Source organism: Haemaphysalis longicornis, unplaced genomic scaffold, assembly GCF_048455015.1.
Source record: "Haemaphysalis longicornis isolate Haplotype H1 unplaced genomic scaffold, Haemaphysalis longicornis Haplotype H1 scaffold_9, whole genome shotgun sequence".
Lineage (NCBI taxonomy): Eukaryota > Metazoa > Arthropoda > Arachnida > Ixodida > Ixodidae > Haemaphysalis > Haemaphysalis longicornis.
This window is the reverse complement of record NW_027526460.1, coordinates 51,627,138-51,651,097: the sequence shown is the minus strand read 5'-3', so window position 1 is coordinate 51,651,097 and position 23,960 is coordinate 51,627,138. Positions and strand designations below refer to the sequence as shown.

The 23,960-nt window shown below is 50.1% G+C and overlaps 1 protein-coding gene across 1 annotated transcript; it reads right to left on the bottom strand.

Annotated features, from left to right (window-relative positions):
• Positions 1-1,558: 1,558 nt before the first annotated feature.
• LOC144153179 (chitinase-3-like protein 2) lies at positions 1,559-14,206 on the bottom strand. Its single transcript, XM_077684829.1, has 5 exons — positions 13,876-14,206; positions 12,054-12,403; positions 7,074-7,310; positions 4,325-4,705; positions 1,559-1,795 (listed from the first exon to the last, which is right to left on the bottom strand). The coding sequence occupies exons 1-5, from the start codon at positions 13,910-13,912 to the stop codon at positions 1,559-1,561; spliced, it is 1,242 nt and encodes a 413-aa protein (XP_077540955.1). The 5' UTR covers positions 13,913-14,206.
• Positions 14,207-23,960: the final 9,754 nt, after the last annotated feature.

Below are 23,960 nucleotides of genomic sequence, written 5' to 3'. Positions count from 1 at the left end.
ATTCTGCCACCCCGCCAAAATGAAACAGAAGCTGCACAATAGTCCTATACCCCCAGCCAAATCTAAACACCTTAGTCCGGTGTCAATGTTCATAATTGTCAACATTGTTGAATAAGAACAAGTCATTACGCTAATATAAGGCAGAAAATCAATACATAAGTTATATTCGCAGTGTTCCTTTATTAAAAAACTCATGGATGCTTTTTTTAGCGATAGCAAATGAAATACTACATCAACTGCAAAAAAACCATCGTCTGATGATTCCCGCAATACCATAGCTCCTGGCGGCATTTAAGAAGACAAACGGTAGCAGCAACGAAAGGTTCCAATAGATAGGTTCTACGTTGCGCTTGAAGCGCTCGTGGAGTATAGGGAAACGTGGTTCTATAAACGTTGTAGTAGGGTGCCTCGATTCGCGCGCGTCTCCGCCGTACGGCAGCGCTGGCATCGAGGCCCCTGACTTAGAGCACTGGAACGGGGTAAATTTACATCTAATTGAGCAAACCTCTAGCGTGTTATCTTGGGAGTAACGAGACGGGAGACGAACAGCATGAGAGCTGAGAGGGAGAGAAGGAGGCATTTACCTGACAGGGGCGCCAGTTTTGTCTACATTTGCAACGAAAGGTGCAGATACGCGGTCATTCTTTTGGAAGTTAACGTGTGCGATTAATCATGGAGGGACCACATCGTGGTTGAGATAAGAACGCTGTGATCTCGCTGTCCAGATGCTTCTGCTTATCCTTAGCAGTCGTCTTTTATATCTAATTGCGCTACTTCAGCACAGTAGAAACTAGCCTGATCTAACGCACGTTTCGATACTTCCATTCGCAGCTGTAGTTCCGCTTTTTTAGACGTTAGCAAATGCGCAAGGTCTTTCAACATACATAATCCTAAAGGCGCCGCTCAACAAGCGGTTAAAAGGCGTGCAAAAGCTTTGAATGCCACTGAAACTCAGAAGCGTACTTTAGTATTGGGAAAGAATTTTTACTGCCCATAAAGTTGAAGTTGCCCGGTAGAGAGACGAAAACAAAAAATAAATCAAGAAAGCATTGCAATGACTAAGCCGTCGCAGACAGGTATTGGGAACAGCACGTTACTTGTATGCGGCGCATTCGTATCTATATCCAAGGTAATATTTCCGCTAATACCCATTATGGTATTTTCGAACAGTACTCAGAGGATTTGACGACTAATCTTGAGTTGCCGTAATCAAGCTTTTCTTTCCAGTGAAGACAATGAGATTGCACCCAAAAGGCGCCACGTAAGCTCAAGTCCACACGTACTGCACAATCAACAATATGAAAATTTGAAGATTAAAAAAATCGCGTTAAGAGCTACAACAAAAAAAAAAAGAAAGAAAAAGAACTACCCGCACCAACAAGCGCACCGACCGGCAGCAACGGAAGCACATCGCGGACAGTTCGTGCAGTCTCTTCACGCCCGTGCCAGTTCGCCATCTTTGCCCCTCTTGCTGTCCTTGGTATCGGCGACAGCTGGGAGCATTGCGCGGCTTGCGTTCGTTGCTGATGCCGCCGGTTTTCGCCACACAAAGCACGCGCTAAGCGCCAGTCAAGGTGGCGCGGGCGACTTCGGTGAGCGCGTTCACCTTCCCGCAGAGTCCCCGGTAGTCGTCACTTGTGACGTCCCAGAGCATGACGCCGCCCAGCGAGTAGTTGCGGGCGATTGCCGCTTTTTCTCGCATACTGTCCGTGCTCTCGTAGCTCACGTAGTCTTCCTGGCTCGCGGCCACTGGGTTTCCCAGGTCGGTCATGTTCAGGGACTTCCAGCCGTGAACCTACGTTTTGGAGTAATCCATTTTATCCAGTGCCGGCCCGTACTGCTACAATCGAGACTTCGTTACTGCGTTTTGGTTCAATAAAAACCGTGGCATTCTGGTTATTTAAACCTTTCTCGTCGCCATCTAGCCCTGGTGATACCGCTGGATTTTCACAGATCATTCAGAGATGATTTTATGAAGAAGTATTTCTTGCATTTTCACGTTTTAACCGCAAAATGGTCAAGACACGAAAGTGCAATGGCGTTGGCTCTTAATTATCGCCCATGGATGCAGGTATTGTCTTGGGGTTCCAGCGATTAGAGGGACGTTCCGTGCGATTGCTATAAACTATTTTTAGCCAGTTTTTCACAAGATGAGGGCATGCATAGATGCATAGGCTTTTTCCTTTCGATGCAAGCCGCGGCTTTTATCAGCACACGTTGTGCGGTCTAATATATTTTTTTTTATTTTCTCGTGTTTTTAGGGGCACAAGTAAACAAGAAAAGAAAGAGGGCGTGCAGTTTGTACTCCATCAAAGAGGTTCTCAAATGGGGGTCCGCGGAACTCAAAGGTGCGCAAGGGCATTTCAGGGTCCCGCGACAGTCCCCTGCTTTGCGCGTTTGATCAAGGTTTTGTCGCCCATATCTTGAATGTTGGCTTTGCCGCATGACATATACGTTTGACCCCTCCGCGAAGCACGCATGCGCGGTGTGTCCAGAGATCTTATCAAGCTTTTCGGTCGACCAACCGGTCTGTAGGGAAACGCATTAGTTTTGTAGTGTGAGCTACACTGGCCGAGGTTGAGCAGTTTCGCGTGGCCCCTGGAGAGCCGTGCTGCGCATGCGCAAGGAGCAGTGACGCTTCACGGCGCACAGCTGGCGCCCCGGAGCCGCCGCCGCCGCGACTGGATTGAATTGGATTAGAGATCGTTTTAGTAGAAGTAAGCATGATAATCAGCTAATCCTAGAAAAACCAGGAAATTTAAGCTGAACCTTGTGACCACGGCTACGGCAGCCTGGAAGCACATGGGCTCCTGAACTGAGGAACCACTCTCGCATTATTGCGTAATAAAGTTCTCTCTCTCTCTCTCTCTCTCTCTCTCTCTCTCTCTCTCTCTCTCTCTCTCACGCTACGTATATCCTGGCATAGCCGAGCTAAGCCACTGCTTTTTTGGGGGGGAGGGGGGAGGGGGGAATACAAAAATTATGTGACAAAGCCCGACGCCAACAATGCGGACGTAAAGATAGCTGCGCCACCGACTTCAGTTGCGAGAGTAAACTGTTTCACATTATGACGCGCATTAACATACTCCTCTTACGCCGTACTTTTGAACATTCCTTGACAGGTTCTCCCTTCGGCAGTTCTTTAACTATGGGACCTCCTTTTGCGTTATTATTATGTGTATGTATTTTTGAAACATGTCAAATAAACTTCAACTTCGACTTTTGTCTCCCGCCACTTTTGAAATACCGAAAGGGGTCCCCGGCACGCTCATCATTGACAAATACTCCTCTAATTGATACCTCGCAAACGTACTCCTTTATTGAGCCTACTTTTCTCATTCAGTTTTTAAAGCGAAAGCTTCCTTAACCGATGGCGTTCTGTCAAAAAACTAATCTATTTCCCTATAGACCGGTTGGTAGACCGAAAATCTCTCATACGATCTCTGAGCAGACGCGTCTGCTTGAAAACAGGCTTCCATTTTGTGTTAAAACGGTTACTTGAAAATCGCGAGAAAGGAACAGTTCTAGATAAGAGAATACACGCATCGATCATCAATAAGGAGTTCAATAGTGTACTTTTATCTCATAAACCACGTATCGGTACACATTTAGATCGCTCGTAGATGCGTTTACTTATGGGGCTCGAAAATCGTCGCATGGCTTCGTTCTTCGTTTGCGATTTGGGCCTTCGAAGTTTGACGATAGATTAAGAGCACTTTTAGCCTTCGCGCTTCTCAAGCTTTTAGGTGCGGAGTACCTTAGGACCTCACAATGTCCGTCCGCGTCCGTGCGCATAGCATTTACAATCGCAAAAAATCGCACAGGCACCGGCAGGATTCGATCCTGTGTCGGGTAGACCAGAGGGAGTGACAGTCGTCTTGCCCATTGGGCTACGACCATGAGTTATTACCCGAGAGTCGAACGGCTTACTTTATCGCTTGTAACGGTGCGGAGTACCTTAGGACCTCCCAATGTCCGTCCGCGTCTATCCGCGCGCACACCACCATCAAGCGAAAATCAAGCGAAATTTGATTTGAGCCGTGAGTTAGAGTTTCATTTAGGGAATAATCAAGGTGCAACTCACAGCTCAAATCGAATGACGGTCGGGGTACAAATAAGATGTCACTCGGGGCGCAACTTAAATATCATTTCGAGTCCCCGTACTCCGCACCCTCGCCATCATCCACGGTGTGGAGATGCCGCCATTTTTTGTACGAAGGGATAGTGGATTTTTTGAGCCGCTTATCTGTATTGCTGACTTCACCCTACACCCATCGCACCTCCTTTGAAATGTGCGTAATATTCCCGCGCGGCCGCCGCCTACCTTGAGGAGTGCGCACGCCTCGAAGTAGGCCAGCATCCCGGGCGTGTTAGTGAGCGGGCCCTCCATGCCCAGTGACGTCTCCTTGCCTTCGACGCGCAGCGTGGTCGCGTCGAGCTCGATCGAGTTGAGCATCTTACGCGGCGGCAGGCCGGAGGCGATGGCCTGCTGCACAAGCCTGAGCGAAGGGTCTGGCGGTCGATCTGCAGGCCACGCGGTGTCTGTGGCCTGCAGACCGTCCAGCACGCGGCCGATGGTGTGCTCGTGCTGCTTCCGGTTTCGTATGACGAGGTAGTCGATGAAGGGGCTCAGACGATGGCCGTACGCCTTCGTGTGCGTGAGCTCTGACTCCTCCTCCACCGCGGCTACCAGGAGTAGGTTGGCCTGCGAGAGAGGAGAGCAGCTGGGGTGAAAGAACTAGGAATCACGCCAAGTGGGACGTGTGAATGGTACAGAGTGTGTCACACAATCCTGAAGGAGGACCCGAAGACTTGAGGCAATTGGGAATGTCGCCCGAGAGCGAATTGGCCAGTTTATCCGAGGCTGGAGACTGGGGTACCGTTGCGTAAAAATATATGCAAAACAGTTAGCGCCACTGCACTCTGCGAAGGTGAATAACCCGTGGAGCTGATTGTGGGTTATTGGTTGGGTTATTGGTTGGCCCGCGCCTATGAAAAAAAAAGTCAAAGCCGTTCCACTCAATATGAAAACTGGCTAAGTGCAGAACAGTGATTCGCCATTTTGGGCTGTGGAGAAGTTATCCGCTCCCAGCTACCACCCAATGCAATTCAAATGTCCCGCCTTCGCAGTGCTCGCGCGCCGCCTGCCTGAAACTGCGCCAGTAGGATTTCTTTTTTGCTTGCTTTTCCTCCCGCACGTACCGGCGTTGCACTGCCACGTTTTTTCGCTTGCTATCGTAAAAACCAACCCAATGAGCGTTCCTTACTGAATGAACGCGGGCGCTGCCGGTTAATTACATATTGTGCCTAAAATGTACCTACAGTTTTCTTTGAGCAAACAACGGGCATATGTATGACAAGCGCCAGCGGTTCACGAGTTTCGAACGCTTAGGACTATGTAAACCGCTTCACTTTCGAAGCCTCTGGTCACGCCGCGATGACGGAACGCCGTGTGGCTTTACTTGGGTGGAGCGAGCGAGCTACGACGACGAGGCGCGGCCCTAAAGTGCTCTGCACTTAAAAAACATAGCGCAATGGCGCACCCCTGCTAGTTTCCGGTATTTCATCGTTCAGCGGGATTGTGAGTAGCCTTCAATGTGCAGCCTTTAATGTGCGAAAACCAGCTTACAAAAACAATGTCTAAACCGATCTTCTAAGGCAGGCTTCACGTTTTAGCACTGGTGCATTGCTAGGTAGACATTACTTCAAGGGCAATATACGCCAGCCTATAATAAATTATGACGCACCAGAGGCGAACAGTTGGCCGGAAAAAAAAAGGGTGTGCCGAAGTGTGGAGGAAGAGAGCGGCTTTTCTCGTCTTACGGTCGCAAAAATAAAAATGGTAGAGTTCCCCTATAACAACTCAGCTGTAAAAAGGTAACACAAGCGATAAAATGGTTGGCAGACGAAAAACTATTTAGAGGTACCTCACGTTTCAATATCCACAGCATGAGGGAAGATTAACAAAGAAGTTTTGCGACATCTTATACAGCCTAATCCCTGGACAGCCATCCCGATGTTACGAAACCGAACCGGCGAGCCAGCGCCTGCTTTCTTAAACCTTGTGTGCTTCGTCTGGGTTATCTTTGCGCGGGTGAAAACTTTACGAGTTACAAATTTCCATCACATCACCCAGCTTCAGTATTGTGGGAAAGGGGGCGGTTAAAACCTCCAATGAAGCCCCGTCACCACTCTTCTCAAACCATTGTAATGATGCCGTGATTCGCCACCAAAGTCCAAAATAAGGAAAACTGGCTCGCAGAACGTGGCTTGTATTAAGGGGAGATGCCAAGCGCAGCAATATTCCTTTGAAAGTATGGTGATGGGCACACACATACTCTTACCGATACATACTCGGGGGGGGGGGGGCACTGTTCGAGGTAACAGTGCCGAGTGGTGCCACGACTAGCGCCGCGAGAATGTTGCGGCAGTGCGACATCATGAAGAAGTTAACAGCGCATGAAGACGACGATACACAGGACAACCGCTGACGAACAGGATCAGCGCTTGTCCTGTTTTCTGTTCCTTGTGTATCGTCGTCTTCGTGCGCTGTTAACCCTTTCATGCTGCCCCACCAACTAGCCCACCAAGCCATCCTAGTGCGACATCATCGCCAGAGGTGCAGAACTGCCTCTCTCCTGCTACGGCTACGCAGTGCCTCGCGACGCGCCGGTGGTGGCGAACTTCCGAACTACCGATATGACTTCTTTTTTGTCTCGAAGCCAAAATTAACAAAAAAGGTACCATTTTTTTCTTGTTCATCGTGCATGAAGCTTCTACATAATCACTGACAGATAAGTCTTTTCGGAGGTTCAATTTTATAATAAAAAAAAGAAATTTGATGAACCTTGTACACTAATAGTGTTACTTTTTTACAGCCATAGCCAACTTTTCAGCCTGTTCATGAGCCATGCCAAAGACAAATGGAACGTGCCTGCTCGGTACATGACGGAACACTCGCCGAAGCACGGCTCCCCGAGACAGTGGCGCCAGATTTCCCTCTAGTGTATATTACTATGAAACTATGTATCACAGCGCGCGAGGAATGCGCCCCAACGTCGTCGCGGACGCACCTGCTTGAAGAGAGTGTGCATCTTCTTGAGCAGCCGTATCATGGCGGGCCTGTCGGGCTCCGGCACGGGGAACATGCCCTCGGCCACCATTCCGCGCAGGTGGTTCGAGAGCAGCCACTTGACCAGGTTGCGGGCGAACACCATGCTCTGCTGGTCGCCGCTCGTCTCGGTGCCGATCCAGTCCAGCATGTGGCGCCGGCCGTTGGGGCCTTCCTCCGCGTCCACGTACACCAGCACCTGCGCATGCGCGCGGGTGCTTGCCCACGCACATGAGACCGTAGCGCGAGCGGCACGCGACATTCCGTTTCCAAACAAGCGCATGCCGCCCACTTCCGGTTCGATGCAGAACCAGTCTATAGACGGGGTGACCGGTTCCCCTCCGCACCTAAGCCCACCAGAAGATATATTTACAAAAAAAAAAGGCGTGTACCTCATCTAATGGACCATTTTTGCTACAAAAAAAAAATGGCGCAGCTTGCACCAGTGGTTCAAGGCTGGAGAAACAGCAGAGCTGGCGGCCCCTCTCTCTTCGTCGGAGAACCGGATGTTGCACCTCACATGGATCTCCCAACTTGCCCCTGAAAGTTCTCCTTGACGTGCAGGCCCGTATCGTTTTGACTGCAGGCTTTCAGATCTCTACCGAAGTGTACCTCGTTAGCACGCGTTAGAACCCGCGTCAACCGGCTTCGCAAACTCGGCGCCAGTAGCGCGAACTCGGCTCGGCGTCTGTGCTCCCCATTTCAGGCGCGAACGCACGTGAACTGGCGAGGAGAACAGCACGCGAGAGGTAACGCCTTGAACTCAATCGCATAGAAGCCGGTTTCATAACACGAGGGACCCAGTCACCCAGGTTGGATTCCGACACCGGGAAGTGTTTTTTTTTTTCTCTGGTTCGCCTCTTTTTTTGTTTCATGTGGTAACGTCTTTCAATTTTTTTTCTGTTGTGCTTAATTTGGAGGGTTAGCTTACCACTTTTTTTTATTCTTTTATTATTTATTTCCACCCTCCCAAACCCATGCGTGCATTTACCTTCCCATCTCGCAACGAGACGGCCTGGGAAGGCGCGATGGAATGGTTTCTGCACGCTATTGGTGCCTACATGCGTTGCTGTAGGTTTATTTTTTCCGCTTCAACATTAACCCATTTGGCTTGCGATTACTTGCGAAAATTTTTATCTGGCCTTTTTTTTTCTTGAGTTGTTGCGCAATGCGGTCCAACACAACGTTTTTTTTTTTCGTTCCAATTGGCTGCCCACGTTATTGTTCCCTTAGTCGCCTGATTGTCCAACGAAATTAGTGACCCACTAAGACGAAAGATCTACTGTTGGACCTTTTGTGTCATTGGACGTTTCGTCTCGTTGGAACTTTAGAAGCTGAATCATTGTTTCCCGCCGCCGCGAACTCCGTACCCGGGGCATTTGACGTGGCTCAGTGGTTAGGTTGCCGGCTTGGCGGCAACCTAACCACTGGGATCTCGGGAACCCGGGAGGTCGGCGCGCACTCCCAACACCTGCTCGTCGGCTCCTTGCCTCCTCACCGCATTCCCTGACATTTCGTGGCCTAGAATTTTCACCCTCGTCACTTCGCGGATGATGATAGTTTTCTGGTAACGCTCCACTGCTAACTAAAAGCCTAAAGAGCTCCGCTGTTAGAATCCCGCAAATAAAACAAATAGCTATAATTGGTTAGTTAGAGCCCCGGACAAGCGCAAGAAGCCGCGACGCCACCCGCCAGGGCAGAGAAGCCGATCAGCAAGCTCTTTCTAGCAGTTGATCAATAAGATTACGGCAGTGTTCAAAGATAGCCACTAGATGGAGTTAAGTGCAACAATAAAATCAGAAAGCAAAATTTATATGATAATTTCAAGGGCAGTGCTTTGCTTTTCGAGGCTAGAGAAGGTTGCTTGCGAACTAAGAGCTTTGTGGGGAAGCCTGCCCAAAATGATGGTGTATGCCTGGTCTGCGGAAAAGAAACAAACTCTGCGGCACATAGTGTTACAATGTGAGGGTATCCATCCAAATCTACATGAATGGAATATTGGGCTTCCAGAAGCCCTAGGATTTAAGGGTAGCACATAGGAAGGTAACTTCAGGGCTGTCGATGCGACGAAAAGAAGGTTAGAATGCTGGTGGACGAAAAGCACAGAGGGGAATATTGCATAGGACAGCTGCCATCTGTAACAGAAAAAGTATTTTGTGCCTGCCCTAACAGCAGTGCTAGTAATAAACGAGGAGTATAAAACATAGGTGTATTAGCCCTTTTGGTAAGATTACACGTCATGACCCCGCTACAAAGGGGAAACCAATACCAATCATCCATCATCATCATCATAGTCATCATGTGCCCGGCCTGTATTGAATTGGAAAAAGAATGCGGGGTCGTGCACTAGGCGAAAGAAACGGAGGGGGAGTCCCAGTGACACAGAGTGCATTCTGGGTGGGTGGAAAAGAGAATGCTATCGCATGCGAAGCAACTTCGATAACACACTGTCCTTTTGCGAGAAATCCTTGAGCAAATCTTCCCATTCCATTCCTCCGACACTTATCCACAGTCCGTGCCTGATCCTTCAGGGAACTCGTCGCTGGTGTTTGTTCGCGCTAGTCAAGTTGCTAATGGCCAACTTTTCCCCGCTAGATTGGCCAAAAAAGAAACTCCAGCGTTTACCGTAATTCTGCCAACACTTGCTCAGAACGAGAAAGACTACAGCGTTCGCCGTAATCGTGGCAACACTTGCTCGGTACGAGAAAGACACGTCATAGCGGACGCCCCTTCAAGATCATGTCCAATTATGATCACTTCCAAACAAATGGAGGAAGCTCATGCTAATAGAAACAGTTATGGAGGGAAGGTCGCTGCGGCATCGAAGGAGCAGCAAATAGGCTGCAATCGTGGACTTTCGTGATGGTCGTGTAGGTTGCGTACAGCTTCGCTACCTTCAAGTCTTACGCGTCAGTGTGAGCTTCCTTCATTGTTTTTTTTTAAAGACGATAGTCTTTCTTGGGCTACTTAAACCCAGAAATTTTGGTCTGTCTGTATGTCTGTCTGTCCGTCTGTCTGTCTGTGACTCGATTCAGCCACCCGGCCAAAGCAAAACAATGCCTGCGCAATAGTCTTATATAGTCACAGCTAAATCTACCTGTCTTGGTCCGGTGGAATGTTCATACTTGTCAACATTGTTGAAGAAGAACAAGACATTACGCAAATATGAGACAACAAATCAATACAGAAGTCATATTTGCAGTGTTCCTTTATAAAAAAATCAAGCATGCTTGACTTTTGCGAAATTAAATACTTCATCAACTGCAGAAAAAGAATTCACTCCGCCGTCGCCTGCTGTCGCCCGCGCCACTATAGCTTCTGGCGCCATTTTAAGAAATCAACCGGCAACAGTTACGCAAGGTTCCACTAGATAGGTTCCACGTTCTGCTTGCAACGCACGTGGAGTAGGGAAACGCCGTTCTATAAACGTTGAAGTAGGGCGCCTCGATTAACGCGCGTCTTCGCCGTACGGCAGCGTTCGCATCGAGACACCCGGTTTGGAGCAGTGTAACGCGGGAAATTTAAAATGATTTAAGCAAACCTTTGGCGTCTTTACCTTGGGAGGAGCACGACGCAAGAGGAACAACATGAGAAGTGAGCGGGAAAGCGAAGGGAGGCATTTACTTCGCAAAAGCCGATAAAGACTATCGTCTTTTGACGGCATTTGCAACGAAAGGAGTAGATACGCGGCCAATTTTTTGTGTTCTGGCTCGTGCCTACAATTACGCCACTAAATTTGCAGGACGTGGGAGGCCCGGCCTAACAGCGCCAGAACAGCGTGGTACACGCTCTTTTTACTCCTGTTGTAAAACTACCTGGGATCCGCCATGGCACACCTTGGTTGACTGATTAAATCATGACGGCTCTTTTTTGTATTTGCCGTTCATGGTCCCTTTAAAAAGGGCCGTGAATTCAATACGCAAATTTTGTTCATTTAAAAAACTGCTTCGTCTTCATTACAGTAATATCAATTTTATCGCAATCATCAAACAAATATTCGACATATTAGAGAAAGCGGATGAAGCCTTCCTTGCGTTTTTTTTTTTTTCGGACATAAAAAGGCGTTTCGTGGCTAAGGTGGAGCTGAGTGAGCCACAAAAGGCTAGTTCTTTCAAAACGAACAAAGTTTGTCTTCATGGTCCCTTCAAGGAGAACTCACCCGAACCCGTTCCTATGGGGCTTTCTAAATCATGACCCACCGGCTCAAAAACCTTTGTGAACCAATACGAAACGCTTTACGTAAGGGCCATGGAAATGTTCCTAACGGCCTAGTATGCTTACTTAGCAAGTGTAGAACTTCTTTAGTAAAATAAACAAGAAACCCATTTTACTTAAGCCAGTTTTTACTTGGTAGCACTCGCTGTCTAGCAACCGGGAGTTTCATTTCATTTTATTTCAACGCAGAAGTTAATTCCAAAATAGGCAAACTAGGCCGTTAGGAGCATTTTCATGCGTCTGTAGCACTGTTTGTGCTTGAGAGCGCGAAGGTTTTTATTCCCGTGGATCTTGAATTAGTAAGCCCCATAAATTAGCAGTGGCTTAGCTCGGCTATGCCAGGATATACGTAGCGTGAGCTCAGGTTCAGCTGGTTATTCTTAGGTTTCCTGGTTGTCTGCGATTAACTGATTCGCATGCTTACTGTTGCTAAAACGGTTTAAAATCCAATCCGATCCAATCCAATTTAATCCAATCCAATTCAATGCAATCCAGTCGCGGCGGCGGCGGCTCTGGAGCGCCAGCTGCGCGCCGTGAGACGTCACTTCTCGCGCATGCGCAACACGGCTCTCCAGGAGCCACGCGAAACTGCTCAACCTCGGCCCGTGTAGCTCACGCTACAGTTTGTTAACAGGTGTGTCCCCCTTAAGCGATCGGCGTATTTACCGCTCCGGCTATCAGTGGCACCAAATTTTTTCCGATAGGTTCAGCAAGCTGTCGAACGCACCTGCAACCCCTTGTTGCGCTTGAGGTAGTTCATGTCCGCGAATAGAGCTGGGTGCAGCGCGGGCTGGTAGGCGTCGTAGTTGAGGACGTCGTCGAACCAGTCCACGAGGCCCCGCACCGGGAAGACCACGTGCGAGCAGGCCTCGCTGGGCACGTCACCCACCGTGTACTTGTAGCTGCCCGGTCGAGAAAAGGCGGTCAGGTTCAGGTGGCAGAAGACGGCCGGGCCCTCGCTGCCGCGCGCGGCGAGCCGCTCCCCGGACATACGCGCCACCTCGTTCTCCAGCTCGATGTCCGAGGCCACCACACCCTTGACGAAGTTGATCCGTCGTACGTAGTTCAACAGGGCGCCTGTTTTGGGGGGAGAACTCTTTGAGCGCAATTCGCGCGGAAAGAAGTTCGTTGAGTCGCAATCTCAGATCCGCAGATCGTTTTCGAGCCGCATTGCAAGGTTCAAAGTCCGAGTAATTTTTTTTCCTACTACGGGCTCTACACGTGCATGGTGTGTGCTCTATGTTCTAATCAAGCAAGCCCACCACACAGTCAAGACGGGGCAGCATAGCAAGATTAGCGAGAGCACGATTAGGATCGCGAAGGAGCATGTTCAAGCACAAGTACAAGCTCAGGTACAGCGCAGGCACGATCGCAGCAGCCGCGAAAGGCGGGACCGCTGTGTAGTGCCGTTTTCGATTCGTTTGTCCGCTGGTGTCGATGAGTCTTGTTTGAAATAGAGCAGGAGGTCGCACATGCTCGCGCACATGCACATGCACATGCTCTGTGTTCCTAGAGAACGCTGCCTAAAGACTCTCGGCCCGCTACGACCGGCAGACTACGAACTTTGTGTTAATCCACTTGAATTCCCACCTCACAGGAAGCACCTGCTGACACGATGCTGATTTTTGTCAGATTCCGGCATTGAGAACTGCTTCTAGCTGCCTTTCTTTCCTTATACTGCCCACTGCTTACTTCCTATCCCATTTCCAACTTTTGACCGAGGCCTACGGTCATGTCAAGGGGACTTCTCTCCCTCTTTTTTGTCATAAAGAGTGTGTTCATTCATTCATTCAATACACCCAGCACTTTTATTCAGAAATTTAGAATTTCAAAGCGTTTGCATGTCGTCACTTGCAGAAAACATTCCATTGCGGTGAAGCACTTCACATATATGCGGTTAAAATTTCACGTTGCGTTGCAGTGACCTGCGTCTTAGTTCCTCGCGCTATGGGGGCCTGGCCGCTGATTGCTGCAGCAACATGGCATGGTAACCTTACACTTGTTCATCACCACAAAACTGTCTATAAGAACTCTATAAATAACCTCCGAGAAAGTACTGTGTAGCAGCACTTCGTATGCTCGCACCACGCTTGAAACGTTCATCAACCTTCCGTTGATAACTGACACACCTTTGCTTGAGTTCAGTTTCTCTACATGCCACATCATGCACTATTTTCGCCTTCCCTAACCTAAAGTAACGCAGCCTAACCAAACATACCCTCCTAAGCTAAAATAAATCATTTAAAGCGCAAAAAAAAAAACAAACTCTCGGAGATTATAATTAAACTAAACATGAAACAAAAATAAAGGAGGTAATAGCCGGCTTGAACCGCCGCCCTTGGTGTCAGGAAGCTAAGACATCTTAACCCGAACGGCGGACGCTCTGTTCCCTTATGAATTCTAATGCCGTCGTACGGCGCTCTAGCCGTGGCTGCAACGCTGAGCTCGAGCGCAGTCGGGCGGAGTTCTAGACATTGCCTTAATGTTACAACAATCACAACGACCTGCCAGGAAGGAGGAGCAGGTGAGCGGCCGGTGGCGGTACTGACCGGGCAGAAGCATGAGGAAGACGATGATGAGGACCATGCAGGAGGCGCATATGTAGAACAGCGAGGTCCTAAGGATGTGGTCGTCGACGCGACCCCGGAGGGTTTGGCGTCGACGACGCAGCAGCTGCTCCTCGGACGGGGCCGTGGTGGTCGCGTCGCCGGTTCCTTGTCGCCGCCGTGGCTCACGCTCCGGCCACCTGCAGGACGGGCCCGCGCGCGATTCGCCCTCGTTCCACGCTGGTGTTGCTCACGACTGCCACCGCATCACTAGCAGCAGCGCCATCTGGTGCGGCCCGTGCTGGACTGCACATCCGGCCACTTGCAAGCCCCCTTCTTCATTCGGGGAAGCTGCTATCATAGTAGATGACAAATCTCATTTATGGAATTGACCTTATTTCTCTAAATATCGCACCGCCATTGATGCCTAAAGACTAAGCATTACTGCATAAAATAGGCCCCTTTTCTATTAAGAGTAGCCTGGAACGTGTGGTTTAGCTGGGCAGCCCCTGTCTCATCTCTTACAGGACTGGTGACGACGACGACGACAACTGTGATGATCATGCGGCTGAGTGGCATGTCGGGGACTGCATGTCCGGCCAATCACAAGCCTTCTCCTTCTACATTCCGGGAAACAGACCTGAAACATCGTTCATGGCACTGTCCTCGTTCCTCCAAATATCACTGGAAAGTTGGAACGTCGCCACAGCTGGCGTCTAATGAAGCCGATATTACATCAAAGAACGAGACCTTACGACGCAAAATAGGACGTTTTTCTGTTACGGGTGGTCTGGAACGGGCAGTTTGGCACAAGCTGGCCTCGTCCCTTACAGAGGAGACGGCGGTGATTACTATTATATTGATGATGATTATTGCGGTGGTGATGGTGATGGTGGTGGTTGTGAATGGCTGGCATTGTAGCAGTGTCATCTGGTGGAATGTAGCGAAGTTCACATCCGGCCACAGACAAGTTCATGGCCGACTTCTTCTTCATTAAGTGAAACTGTTACTTCGAGCAAACCTTAAATTGATTGATTGTAGGGTTTAACGAGCCGACGCAACACAGGCGATGAGGCGCGCCGTAGTGGAGGGCTCCGGATTAATTTTGTCCACCTGGGGAACTTTATCGTGCGCCGAAATCTAGTACACACGGGCGTTTTTGCTTTTCGCCTCCATCAGAAAAGCGGCCGCCGCGGCTGGGAATCGAGCCCGCGACCTCGTGCTCAGCAGCGAACGCCTTAGCCACTGAGCCACCGGGGCGGGTAGCAAACCTTAAACACCGTTCGTGGGACTGTCTCCATTCATTAAAACATTGCTCAGAACTTGGAACTCTTCCCCCAACTGACGCCAAGCTAAGTCGATAAGAGATCAGTAGACGAATTATTTTTGCATTAAAAGGACTTTTTTTTTTTGTTAAGAGCGGCCTTGAATGGGTGCTTTTGCTGGGGCCGGCCTCATCTCTTACAGAAAGGAGTGGCTCTTTCCCTTCCGAATTCCCTTTCCCTCACCGGTCTTTGACCTTCCTCTAAAATAAAGGTTCTACTCCTCCTCATCCTCTTGCTCTTGTTAATCATCATCATCATCGTCGTCATCGTCATAGCTTCTTCTTCGTCTTCGTTCACTTATGTTATTCCGCTCTTCCTTCTTCGGGCTGTTCTATCAATATTTCCTCTTCCATTTATCCCCCTTGCCCTTTTGTTTTTTAGTTTTGTACACATGACTGTTTGTGCGAGGGCCCGCCACTGAAGCTTCCCAGAGAGAGAGAGAGAGAGAGAGAGAGAGAGAGAGAGACTTTATTTTGGCAGAAAGACTCTAAAGTGGGAGACGTGGGAGCAGAAGTTGGGGTGTTTGTAGCCTAGGACTTCTTGAAGGCGGGTAGTTCGAACAGAAAGCGGTGGACTTTTTGAGGAGGCGGGAGAGGCCGCGTGGGGTCAGAGAGAGAGAGAACAAGACTTTATTATCACTATCCGGCGTGTGAGGGAGTGGGTCATGCCGCGCAGGGCTTCGCCACCCCTCTGTCTCGCTAGACCTCTATGTTGCCTGACTCATCATTGGCTACTAGGAGTAGTCTCCGTTCGCCTCTGCCGGGCCAACGCAGCATCGAGCCGCTGGATAGCTTGGAGTTGCATCGCCTGATGGGGCGACGTGACGCACTGTTCAATGTCCGGTGGAAACGAGTCCCAGGTATTCCCCTGCACGGGAACACCACACCCCCACATCAAGTGGGCTAAGGTAGCCGGTCCGTCCCCGCATGCACTGCACATTACACTCGCAAACAATCCGGGGTTCACATGTCGAGCGAGTGCCGGTGTGAGGACAGTCCTGGTTTGTAGTTGTCGTAGAAGGACACCTTCTCTTCTGCTTAAACCTGGATGAGGCGTGGGTAGTTGTCGGCGGGTCTCCCGGTACCAGCCGAGTATCTCTCCGAATTCCATGAGTGGTTCGAAGTTAGCTGTGGTCGTTTCTTCCGCTTCCGAGGGGCGGGGGGGCGTCGTGCGGCACGCGAGCTCACGCGCGACGGCGTCCGCTTCCTCGTTACGGTTGGCGAAGCGTCCAGAGACGGTCCCCGTGTGGGCTGGAAACCATCTTAGGTGTGTGGTGGTGGTTTTGACATTGGGTAGTATCTTGGCAGCCGGGGCTCCAGTGTACCCTCTGCTGTAGTGGGTGATGGCTGAGCGAGAATCGCTGAGTATCGTGGTTACTTCCGGTCGGCATCTGAGAGCCAAGGCGATGGCGGCTTCCTCCGCCTGCTCCGCCGACGTGGCACGTATGCTGCACGCGTTGATCGTCTGGCCGTCCGTTGCCCGGATAATTGCCAGGACAAATATATCCGGTTTGCAGTGGTGTTTGGCTGCGTCGACATAGACTGCTTGCGAGTCGTCTGCGTGAGTTTCGATCAGGACCTTGGCTCTGGCCCGTCTGCGTTCCTCGTTGCGTTCTGGGTGTACGTTGCGTGGTAGCGGTAGTATGACCAGCTTACGTACTACCTCTTTGTTGATTCGTTCGTGCGCGGGAGTTTCTAGTCCGTAGGATTCGGCTTGTGGCGGTCGTAGACCGATCTTTCGGAGGATCTCCCTGCCAGCATTGGTGGTAGCTAGCCGGTTGAGTTGCGCCGTTCGCTGTGCTTCGCTTATCTCTTCCAGCGTGTTATGTACTCCCAGTCGTGCAAGTGCGTCGTTACTAGTGCTGCCGAGTAGACCTAGTGCCGCCTTGTATGCTTTTCTGATCGCCGCGTTTATCCTGTCCCTTTCATGTCGTCTCCACTTGTGAAAAGCGCCTACATAGGATATGTGGCTTACCACAAATGACTGTACGAGCAGGCTCCCGGCTATAAACTGCTCGCGGTGGACCGCTTTCTAGCGAGCAGTGTGCAATTTAAAGTCAGCGTGGAGGATACATTTGGAGGAGGGTTGAAGGTTCTGCAGCGCGCATTTCGGACAGCGCCAAATTTAGTGCTGGAGATTGGCGCGTGTGGAGGAGGCGCAGAAGGGACACGAAGGCGGCAGGGATGGGGTGTACCATTCACGGAAGGTCCCTGGGGTAAGGCTAGCATTGACAAAATATTTGTTTATGATAATTTCGGCGTATCTTTGGAGCGGGGGCAGAGCGGATAAAAAGCTGGTCGGGGTGAGGGCTTTGAGGTGGTCTTTCTTTTTCTTTTTTATACCGTAGAATTAAGCTTTATGGCTGGTGATAGTGCCTCAGAAGGTGGAGAAGCCAAGTCGGGTAGCAATGGGGGTCTAGAGGTTACACACTCCCATGCAGCCGAGTGTGCTGCCCGGCTTCCCGGTGATGACTCCTCGTATCCAGGCGACGATGAATACCGCTAGATTTCAGGATGGAGATCTGATGAAGGATTACGTTGGCGGTAGTATTGGTCGACGTGGGACTTCTTAGATTCTGCAGGACTTCGAATGAGTCCGTCAGGATGCGTATCTGGGAAGGGATGCAGGAGCAAAAGTCGAACATCAGGACGCCCATGGCTTGAATGATGGCATGGAGTTGCGCTTCCATGATGGTAACACATGGAATATTATAAGGGATCGTTTGCCTTGGATGGAGCCTCGAATCCCTTGGATGGAGCCTCGAATACCATTGCTGCGGACGTGGCAATGACAAATACTGGCCGTACGTTACTTCTAAAATGGGTCACATGTAGTTTCGAAGAGCAGACAGGTTAGAACCAGCGACACCGCCCGCAGGAGCAGGAAGGGAAAAAAATATACGGCAAACCACAAGGGGGTAACGCACGAGCAAACCCCGCCCGCATGTTGCAATTTCGCTGGTTAACCGTCTGTATGGAGTGCATAGCCACATTATTTTTTAATTCAGTTAACTACTTCGTTTAGGGGCTTCCACGATAATTGAGAAGTTATTCGAAGCATTTACTGACCAGTGTTAATTCTTGGAGCAGTCGCGCATTTTGTTAGCCACGGACGCGAGCATGATGGCGAACGGACAGCAATTCGAAAGTTGCCAGCCCCACACAACCCTCTGGACCACATCGTCTTTCCAAGGCGACATTGGATGCTGCGCAGAGACGTTTCGCGCCTTCTACTAAACTTCCTTCAGGAGACAGAACTGGCAGGCGTGCGGTGAAAGGACCCTAACATTGACTAATTAGGATTTTCTACCTGCATAATGAACTAAGTATTTTCAATAAATGTGCAAACTAATCAAGCGCTGTTCCCTATCTAACGCCACCGCTCGAGTTCACTGTCACAAACGACTTTCGTCTTCCTTTTTCCTGGAGGGGGGGGGACTCATAACTCCTCCCGGTAACATACTGTATTAGAGCCATCGCGTTTTACATTTCCTGAGTAGTTCTTCCAGAAAAAAAGAACAGTTTGACCTACAATCGCTGTTTCTTTGTGTTGACAGGCGATACACGTAGGAACACGACTGCGCGAAAAGCGAGGATGAATACAAGAGGGTGACGGGAGGAAAGCAACTTCCAACTTAATTTTTGAATGAAACGACAACACACATATAAAGACTTCTCACCAGTGTCACCCGCAAGTCAATCAACAGCCGTCACCCTCTTGTCCTGTTAATCTCTTCGCCCTCGTCTTTCGCTCAGTCTTATTCCTTCGTGTGTCAGGAAGCAACTCGCCAGCAACCAAGTCCTATTAAGACCGACAATACTTTGGCATTTATGGTGGCAATAAGCGGTCACATGATTTTTTTGTACTAAATAGACAACCTACTTTTGTTGTCCGAAAATGAAACACCGTTAAGAACATAACGCTACACTCCTGAAAATCCTACACCACATTTATTTGTAACATTAATACAGAGCTTGTGAGAAGTTTCAGCTGAACTGCGCTCGACAACTAGCTATTCTAGATTGGGTTGTGGTGTGAGGCAGATATTTAGCATAACAGGTAGGACCAAGCGTTACCATGAACTCAACTTCCCGGGAAATGATTCCAGGGGAAAGGAAAGAGTGACACACGGAGTAAGTACAAGTAACGCCGAGTAGCCGGAGATTTTATTTTGCGCTTACAGGGAGTTAGAATGCACGCAGTTTGAGCTTCAGGAACTTGAGTGTCTTCACTCTGACTGGGAACGAGGTGCTTACTACTCGCTGAAAGGGCTTCCTGTCATTCAAGTACTGTTCCTCCATGTCTCTGATGTGCTCCTTGGATAGGAGTGTCTTCGACGCTAGGAAGTCTTTGAAGATGGTTACTGCACGCGTCATGACGTCTTTTGAGATCGGTGAGAAGCAAAACATATCCAGGATAAGCCTTGTGCGACCTTTGCACGAGGTGTCGAGAACGTCAACGATGTCTAAGAGCTGGTAAATCATTCCCGCGGGATATTGGTCCACCGTTAGAGTGACGTGAACTAGTTTTGAGAACTTCCAAAGTGTGGGAAGGGTCACGACGCTTCCTGACAAACCGTGAAGGCGCACGCTCTCAAGATTCTCGCAAGCGGACAGTATCTCCGTTGCAGAGTGAGGGACCTTGCAGGCGTTAATCGCGAGATGCCGCAGGGACGCCTTGCAACTTTGGACGAGAAGTTGCAGCTCCGCTTTTCCCGTTTCTAGTTCTGGGACGCTAAGCCACTCAAGTGATGGTGGGGCACGAAAGCTAGAACTGAATGGCTCATGTGCTTTGATGGCATGGACCGTCAAGCGCTTTAACTTGAGAAATTTGTCAAATGCCTTGGCCCTGGGTTCCACGAATGCGTCTAAGGCAAGGATCTCGAGGCATTCGAGATTCGGGCAACTGTTGCACAAGGGCAAGAGGTCACTCGTGCAGACGCGTGCCAGTGACAGGCTCCTGAGGTGTTGCAGGTTCTTCAGATACCGGTGAAGGTCTTCCAAGTAATGATAAGCACTCAGCTTCAGGTTCTCGAGGAGAGGGCAAGCCGAACAAATTTGGTGGACGGCGCAGTTGGAAACGACCAGTTTTCCGGAAACCACGACCGACGTGAGCCACGGCAGATTCCTGAGAACTGCGACATCGTTTTCGCAAAGTGGGGACTTGCCCGTTATCACAACAGTTGTGAGGCTCTCGCAATGGCCGAGGGTTGAAAGCATGATGTCACTTGCCAGCACGCCCTTGTCGATTGCAAGCTCTTTCAGCGCCTGTAGGCGAGGCAGGGCAAGGGCGATGGCTTCGACGTCGGTAACGCTCCCGGCGATGTCCAGCTTCCGGAGCTTGGTTGCCCTTATGAGGATCAAGCGGATCGTTCCCGTTCCTACCGTGGAATCTACCTTGAACTCGGTCCACAGCGAAGGGTCCAGGGCAACCTGATTCCATCGGCAGGAGACTCTGGCGGCCGTTAGCAGCGAGTGCTGTGGAAGGTAGGAGAATATCTTTACAAGGAGTTCCACTGGCAGATCATCGAACTCCATGTTGGACCCTGAAGTAAGTGATGATGATGGTTGTCCTCGCCGAACGGCAAGTGTATGATATCCAAGTCGTCGTCCTCGTTTTTGTGCGTTAAATTGCCCACAATCGGAATCGGGCATAGATGGTATTGCAGGCAGTGAAATGTTTGTGCCGATTTGTGGGAATTGCTGCTGCCCGCACGGGAGACCAACCTGGGTAGAGTACATTAACAGGTGCATTGAGAAAGTGAAATGAAGTTGCACCTTGATGTAACCAAGTTCAAGAATTTCACGATTTTTTGTTAACGCCAGGTTTCTGTTGCATACAGTTTTCTCCAGAATACTGGCAGAAATATTTCGAGAACGAAACCAGAATGCTAGAGGTGTAAATTCACAGTACGGCCTCTCAAACACTTTACTTAACAGAAAAAAACTTGATGATTTGATAATTTTCGCTTGAAGTTTTTTTTTTTTTTTTTTTTTTTGTGCAAGCGAAGGCATCACATGGTGCTCCAAGGACAGTACCCAATCCGCAAAGGTTGATGTCGTCGTCCTGCACGCCTACGTAATGACGCAAAAGGTCTTCCGCGTCAATAACCCCCTTGGCGGCAGGCGCAGCAAATGGCACACCGGACTGTGTCAAGCCGTTACCGTCAACGCTTTCCGTCAATTTTTTTGGTAGCCAAGGCGTTTTCATCAGCGTACAGTCTCCAAGCTCGACATAGTCGGGCACACCACCGTTTGCGCATAGTTGGTTGCACGCTTCGGTCACATACATTGGGTTCGAAGGCTCCTCTTCGAGCACTGCATCTTCAAGAACCTAGGGAATCTCGGCTTTGACGAAGCAATTTGCGATCACCGGCGCTGTAACTTCCTGCCAGGACGCAGCAAGTATCTCGTTAGCTCAGAGAAGAGAGAGAACAAACATTTAGTAGAGCAAACGGTGGTGGTCGAGCCGTCACTTGGTGGGGTGGGTTCGCCTCGGTCCAGGTACCCTTGGGCCTTGACTGCAGCCCTGGCACGGGTGACCAGAAAGATCTCATCAACGCGAGGAGAGCTGGTCAGCAGGCCCTCCCACTTCTCAGGGGAAAGGTTGGGATTGGGGGTAAGCGATGGGGTGTTTTGACAGGCCCACACCACGTGTTAGGTAGTATTAAGAGAGGAGCAGAAGTGACAGGTGAGGGTGTATTAGCTATGGGAGATAGCGTGGAGTATGGGTGCGTGGTAATAGGTGTTTGTAATCTACGCCAGATGATTGATTTCTCCTTGGTTAGTTTAGGGGGAGGTTGAAAAGACATTTTTATGGCGCGCAAACACAGGTTTGGGTGCGGATGATTAATTAGCGGCAGAGAACGGGAATATGTCGGGTTTGCAAGATTTCGTGGCCTCCCCAGGTTTTTTCTGCGTTCGCGTGCTCCGGCGTGCGTTAACAACTGTTCTTTGAACGAGAACTGCAACGGAGAACCGGAAGACGCAGCTAGGCACAGCAGCGGGGGATTTGAAAGGGTCTGGGATACTGGCCCAGTGCACGTGTCGACAAACCTGCAGCGGATCCAGAATACGTGACGTAAGGGCCTTTCCTATCCTTCTTTTTCCTCCATGCTGAGATCGCATGCGGTCCTCTCGCGACTGCGCGCTTCCTTTATTTGTTTGAGGCAAAATTTACGCCTCGCGCTCACGAATTTTTAGATGCAAAGCATCTCTTGCTCGGGGCTATGTCAGGCGTCCGTCCCTCGGGGCTATGTCAGGCGTCCGTCCCTCGGGGCTATGTCAGGCGTCCGTCCGTTGTCCGCACCCCCCCCCCCTCCTACACTATAAAAAAGAAATAGTTAGCGGCGCCCGGTTTTGATCCCACGACTCTCTGGCCCCAACGGGAGGTACGCAGCGCTCTTCCCACTGCGCTACAAAACCGAGACATGAGCAAGTGCTACGAACGCGCCTTATGTCCTTGATTCATTCAAACTACGTCAAGAAGCTACTGATACAACGAAGGCACGCGGAGCTGAACATCAATAGAAACGACGAAGTGAAAACTTAAGAGGAGTATGTTAGCGCCCCTTGCTCGAGGGGATGCTCCGCGTCCGTGCCCCGTCCACAGCGCCTCTGATGATGATTGTGGCAGGATGCTCCTAGGGACTGGCCAACCAAAGAATCCATCACGAGATATCTTCGCGTTCAACCACCGTCGTCATCTTCCCGTAGGAAAACCGCTGAAGGCGAAGAAGGAGAAGAAGACAAAGCTGCGAAGAGGAGGGCGTGTACGTTGCTCTCGCCCCGTCCGCAGCGCTTCTGATGATGATTTTGGCAGGATGCCCCTAGGGATTGGCCAACCAAAGAATCCATCACGAGATAGCATCGCGTTCAACCATCGTCGTCTTCTACCCGTAGGGGAACCGCTGAAGAAGAAGAAGAAGGAGAAGAACACAAAGCCGCGAAGACGAGGGCGTGGACGTTGCTCTCAGCCGGTGCACCAACGTCAACAACCTTTACCTCACCAACGCTGACAGAGACTACCGATTCTACCACAGAGACGACAACATCGACAATAACATGATGGACGAGTTTCGGCGCCTCGAGCACCACCGCCTACTCACCGTAACACAACAGTACTTGCGCGCCTTTGCCACCGGTGTGGACCCGGACGTGGAATTCCCTCTGGCGCTACTAAACACCAGATCACTCAACAAAACGGCAACACGTCGGCTGCGCGATAAGCGCGCATGCGCGTCTCCTCTCTCATCTCCTCCTCTCCACTCCATCTGCTCTATATAATAAACCCGGTCCGTGCGTCGCTTCCTCAGTTGCTGATTCGGTTGAGAAACGCTGCACCGTCGGATGAGCGGAATGGACGCCAACAATTCTGCTTTGCATCACCACATAGTTCCCTTCGGGGAGATGGTGTAATTTTTTCACTAAAACTGCTGCTGAAGACAAATGGGGATCTGGGTTGGAAATTTGTCATCCAGGTCAATCCCCGCCCCCTTCGTAACAAGGAAGTCGGATATACGTGTGCCTTTATGGAGCTGGAATTGGGGAATGAAAAGAAATTGTTAAATCCAGACATTTTTAAAACGAGGTACGCTACGACTAGGTTTACCTGTACTCGAAAATAGAAATAAAACAAATGGCTGCGGCTTTGCTCAGCTAACCCTGTATATGCAAATCGAAAGACTGGCTTAGCCCGGCTAAGTCCTGGTTTCACTTGGTTAACCTTTTACCCTTTCATTTCGCTCTAATTACTGTGCTATTC

Coding starts and splice junctions, on each gene's coding strand:
- LOC144153179 (XM_077684829.1), bottom strand. CDS start 13,912: ATGGTCCTCATCATCGTCTTCCTCATGCTTCTGCCCG. Junction 12,404..13,875: donor CTTCCTCATGCTTCTGCCCG/GTCAGTACCGCC, acceptor CCCCCAAAACAG/GCGCCCTGTTGAACTACGTA. Junction 1,796..4,324: donor AGGCGTGCGCACTCCTCAAG/GTAGGCGGCGGC, acceptor TCCAAAACGTAG/GTTCACGGCTGGAAGTCCCT.